The 5392-nt window shown below is 38.6% G+C and overlaps 1 protein-coding gene across 3 annotated transcripts in view; it reads left to right on the forward strand.

Moving 5' to 3' along the window:
• The window catches only part of LOC104990480 (keratin-associated protein 4-9-like), a 13339-nt gene that overhangs the window by 606 nt on the left and 7341 nt on the right, over positions 1–5392 (forward strand). The window contains exon 2 of one of the 3 annotated variants that reach the window (XM_010842570.1): positions 2436–2447. The exons of the other annotated variants lie outside the window; for them this stretch is intronic. Within the exon in view, the coding sequence (XP_010840872.1) occupies positions 2436–2447 (12 nt within the window). The remainder of the gene's footprint in view (positions 1–2435; positions 2448–5392) is intronic. 3 annotated transcript variants of the gene reach the window in all.

Genomic DNA, 5392 nt, shown 5'->3' on the forward strand with positions numbered 1-5392 from the left:
CTGTCCCTCCTCTTGCTGCTGAATCTCTGCTTTGAACATACTGCTTCCTCATTTCCTCCCTCCCCACAGTTGCAGAGCTTCTTTTTAAAATGTGGAGGATTCAAGAGAACTGGTCCCTTGAATTGATAAGCAAACACCAGACATAATGAGCCCACGTTCTATCTTCTCTCCACAGTCCCTCCCATACAAATGAGATCACTCAGAATCTCCCAGGAAATTACAATTTCTAAACACTCCTCCCTTTTTCTTCAGGATATCTCTTAATCATGCTTAAGGAATTTGTCTCCATCACTTGTGGGTCCACTGATTTTTACCTCTGATATGGAAATACAATGAAGATTTTTTGGTGTACTCTTTGGTAAAGATTTTCTTATGTCTTGTTATTTCCGTGAACCTAAATAAATGTCTCCCTATTGGCACTGAAATTTGAATCTGATTGTTAGTCTCTTTCTTTTTTAAAAAGGATTTACATTTCAACCCAAAGTAATTGAATTTTGCCTGCACCTGCCAAACAGCACAAATTAATCAACCTTCAAGAGAGGTCAAATGATACTGATCACTACTAGTTACGTCTAGAAAATAAATTAATCATTTTCTAGTCTTTATGGGGAAAGGAGGTGAAACTGAAGTGATAGAGCATCTATGAAGATAATAACATGAGAAAAGATTTAGAAAGATTGAACACAATTCATGATTTTTAACAACATCAGCTTTCAAGGTTTTTTCACCTATAAAAGCAGTGGATAGATAGTTTAGTAAAGTCTATGTATTTTCTACTTTGAGTCACATACAGTGAGACCTTTGTCCACATATACAGTGAAAATGTTAGTCACTCAGCTGGGTCCAACTCTATGCGACCCCGTGGATTGTAGCTCAGCAGGCTCCTCTGTCCATGAAATTCTGCAGGCAAGAATACTGTAGTGGGTTGCCATTCCATTCCTCTGGGGATCTTTCTGCCCCAGGGATCAAACCCATGTCTCTTGCATTGCGGGCAGATTCTTTATCTTATGAGCCAACATGGAAGCCCCTACAGGTATACAGTGGAATTCTGCTTTATTCTGGTAGCCAGAGTTTCAGTAGATTTGGTTTATTATTATTATTACTATTCAGAATATTCAGTTTATTCTGACTTATAGTAGGGCTACCTTCAGTGCCAGGCAGGTGATATAAATGAATGAAACAGACCTGGTGACAGTTCCTTGGTATTGCTGGTGACTGTGATTTTATGTCCAAGACAAAAAAAGGGACCTTTCCAGTACCATGCTTAGATGTCCACTGAAACTCTATCCCAGCTTGATTTCTCCAACTGTCCACTTCTGCTCACTTCCCATCTCTTTCCTCCTAGAACTACTAGTCCCAAGAGCACGTCTCGATAAATACTCTGTTTGCTAATTTTCACCTCTGTGTCTGCTTCCTAGGGAACTCAAACAGTCCCGAAAAGCAATTTGTAATTCACAACAGTTAATCTGAGAGCTGGAAAGACTGCCTGAAATGTAGTTTTCATCTTTTAGTGTATAGTAAGTAGAAGCTTAATCATAATCCAAGAAAACTTATGGAAATGAATCTGTAGAGAGAACTGTGAATTTTATTTAAAGTACTTTTATTTTTTTCTAAGGATTTTATGTCACCTATACACACACATGCTTTTTTTAAAATTTTGAATAACACAAAAGAATGATCAAAATAGTTGCCCATCATTTGTCTTTGCCAATCCCATTCAAAACCAATTTTTACAAATGGAGATACATTCTTATTGAATCTTTTTGTATGACATTTGAGACAGTAAGGAGAGGGAGAGGGTGGGATGATTTGGGAGAATGGCATTGAAACATGTATAATATCATATAAGAAATGAATCGCCAGTCCAGGTTCAATGCAGGATACAGGATGCTTGGGGCTGGTGCACTGGGATGACCCAGAGTGATGGTATGGGGAGGGAGGTGGGAGGGGGGTTCAGGATGGGGAACACGTGTACACTCATGGCAGATTCATGTTGATGTATGGCAAAACCAATACAATATTGTAATTAGTCTCCAATTAAAATAAATAAATTTAAATTAAAAAAAATAAAATAAAAATTTTGAATAACACAAAAGAGTGATCAAAATAGTTACCCATCATTTGTCTTTGCCAATACCACTCAAAACAAATTTTTACAAATGGAGATACATTCTTATTGAACGCATTTTGTATGACATTTATGTCTTTATTCAGAAACCCAGCTTTACTTGTACATGTTTTTTTGTTCTGATATTTATTCAAATATTATTTTTTAGCCTTCAGGCAATGTTAATACATTCCTCCAATACCTGGTAAGTATATTATTTGACAGATTTGTTTGCATATTTTTTATATTTATTGTTGAGAACTGTGAATACATGTTTCCCGTTAGATTTTATGAAGAAATATTGCTAAGTGCATAAGAAATCTATCAGTGTTCTAAGCCAGTCAACTTCACTGTTAATAATAATATTCAGGTGATTCTTTGCGATTTTCTAGACGTATAATCATGGTGGTGAATAGCCCCCAGCCTCAGGTATGTCCCCGGATACATTCCTCAGTTACCCACAGTGGCAACCTCATTATTAACCCAGACTTACGGGTTTTTCTTTCGTTCCTGCCTTGCTTTCTCATTTCCTCATGTGTACGTCCCAGAATCCACCTCTTCCCCACGCCTCCGCCAAGTGAACTACTTGCACTCACATTTATGTTTCAATATCTATTTTGGGTGCAATTGAAACAAAGACAATAGACGTTCAGCAAATATTTTTTGTTGATTGATACTAAACCAGTGGTGGTGGTTAGTTCTCCCAAAAGAGAGCTAAATTGGGATGTCTGCAAGTGAAGAGAACCAGTGTCAACACTTGTGTTCTCCTCCTTTCTATCATATCTGTTTCTTTGTTAATGCAGTATATGTATCCATGGTGTCCTATAAGTATGTACGATTCTATGGATCAAAGTTGAACTTCCACAAGTGTGTTTTATCAGGTGACATGTTGCTTGCCACATAAACAAATGTGGTTTTCCTCAGGTGTAACCATGACCCCATTGATGGAATGTTTCTCCCACTTTTCTCTACCAGGAAAAAAGACATATTTTTTAAAGGACCATTATATACCTGTAAGTCATCCAAAAGCCTTCATTCACTCGACAAACATTTGTCACTCATGTGCTCTGTCCCAGTAACAAAAATAAAATTTATAGTTCATGCCTTCAGGGTGTCTGCATAACAATAGTGGAATGACAGAAAGTAACTGTGGTGCATCAGAGTGCAAAAAACAGAGCACAGTGCAGAGACAAATTGCATTTAAACAGGGTAGTTAATCATTGGGAGGAAGCAAGTAGTGTAAACCTGGGGTTTTGAGAGAGGAATAGGAGTTTGCAAAGGTAATGACAAAGATGAAACATTCCAGGAAGATGACATGGCTTCAGAAAAGGTTTGCAAGCTTTATTTTTTACCTCTTCCTCAGCTGTCCTAAACAGCTTACTGCTACTGCTAAGTCACTTCAGTCGTGTCCGATTCTGTGTGACCCCATAGACGGCAGCCCACCAGGCTCCCCCGTCCCTGGAATTCTCCAGGCAAGAACACTGGAGTGGGTTGCCATTTCCTTCTCCAATGCATGAAAGTGAAAAGTGAAAAGTGAAGTCGTGTCCGACTCTTAGTGACCCCATGGACTGTAGCCCACCAGGCTCTTCCATCCATGGGATTTTCCAGGCAAGAGTACAGGAGTTCTGTTTAATCTTACACAAATTTTTTTTTGCTCTTAACGTTTCTATGCTTCTTCGGACTATTGCTTAAAGAAGTAGTAATAATACACACTGTACTATATTTTGCTTTAAAGATTCAAAACAAAAATAAGATATTCAGCACAATGCTCAGTGAACTCAGCACAATGCCTGGTAAATTTAGCATAACGCATAGTAAATACAAATGGTAAATATCATTATTCCTCACCTTTTATTGAAGAGGTATGGATATATGTTGATTTTAGTTCTTCATTTAAAAATAATATAGGAAGCTCAGTCTGGTGTTCTCTGACAACCTAGAGGGGTGGGATGGGATTGGGGTGGAGGGCAGATCAGAGGGAGGGGACATATATACTTATGCCTGAATCACATTGTTGTACTGCAGAAAGCTACACAACCTTGTAAAGGAATTATCCTCCAATTAAAAAATAAAGACTTAAAAAATTAACTGTCATTCTTTTGAAAATGAAAGTTGCTCAGTCATGTCCAGCTCTTTGTGACCCCATAGACTATATAGTCCATGGAATTCTCCAGGTCAGAATACTGGAATTGGTAGCCATTCCCTTCTCCAGGGGATCTTACCAACCCAGAGATCGAACCAAGGTCTCCCACATTGAAGGCAAATCCTTTACCAGCTGACTTATCAGGGAAGCCCTTTTTTAAACTATTGTCATGCTGTTTCTTATGCATGTGTCTCATTCAAGTATCTACAGGAAAAGGATGAGGAGTTATCTGTCAAGTTCTCTTACTACGCAACAGAATTCTTGGATCCATAGTTTTGAACGTTTAATCATTCCAAACATGTTTATATACAGTGAATGCTTTTAAAATGAAATATCCTGTGTACAAGTTTGACAACTTAAAGATAAATCAAAACATCCCATTCTGGTTGCCTAGCCTGGGAGTCGTACAGCAAAAATGTGTTTCTTCTATTTAAAAGCTGTGAGTACTGCTAAGGGCTTGAGACAGTGGAGTGAAATCAGACACAGAATGTGAAACTTTCTTGTGGTCTACCTATCTTCCTGACCATCCAAGATGCACACTTAGGATCACATTCATCCATATTATTTCTGGGACATCTTCCCCCAAACATCTTTCTTTCTAATTCCTTTCCAGTGTTTCACCTGACCAGCACTTGTTCCCCTCACCCTTGACAACAAAATATACATGAGCTGTATAAGAAATTTTTCTCTCTGAAGTTCAGAGAGCAGTGATAGGAGAGAATATCACATTCCAAAAAAAGATACTAGAGTCAGATGATAAAAGCTGTATAGGACATTGAACCAACCAATAGAAAAGGTGACACCCAAAAGGAAGAACTGGGACAGGGCTTTCAATTGGACACACAGGCACTTAACAGGAAAAGGAAAAGTATTGTTTTCTCCATTTTGGACTACTGCATGAGAAACACACAATTATGTAATTAAATGATCAATTTTCCTAGGGGGTTAAACAATAACAAGGAAATGATGTAATGGTAGCAGCTCTTCAGCAGGATATAAAGGGGGCTGTGGGCCGAGAAGACTCTCAGACTCAAGAAACTCACTTTCCTGAAACTCAGCCAGAACCTCCACCTTCTAACACCATGGTCAGCTCCTGTTGTGGCTCCGTCTGCTCTGACCAGAGCTGTGGCCGAAGTCTCTGC

This window comes from Bison bison, unplaced genomic scaffold (genome assembly GCF_000754665.1).
Source record: "Bison bison bison isolate TAMUID 2011002044 unplaced genomic scaffold, Bison_UMD1.0 scf7180017864180, whole genome shotgun sequence".
Classification (NCBI taxonomy): domain Eukaryota; kingdom Metazoa; phylum Chordata; class Mammalia; order Artiodactyla; family Bovidae; genus Bison; species Bison bison.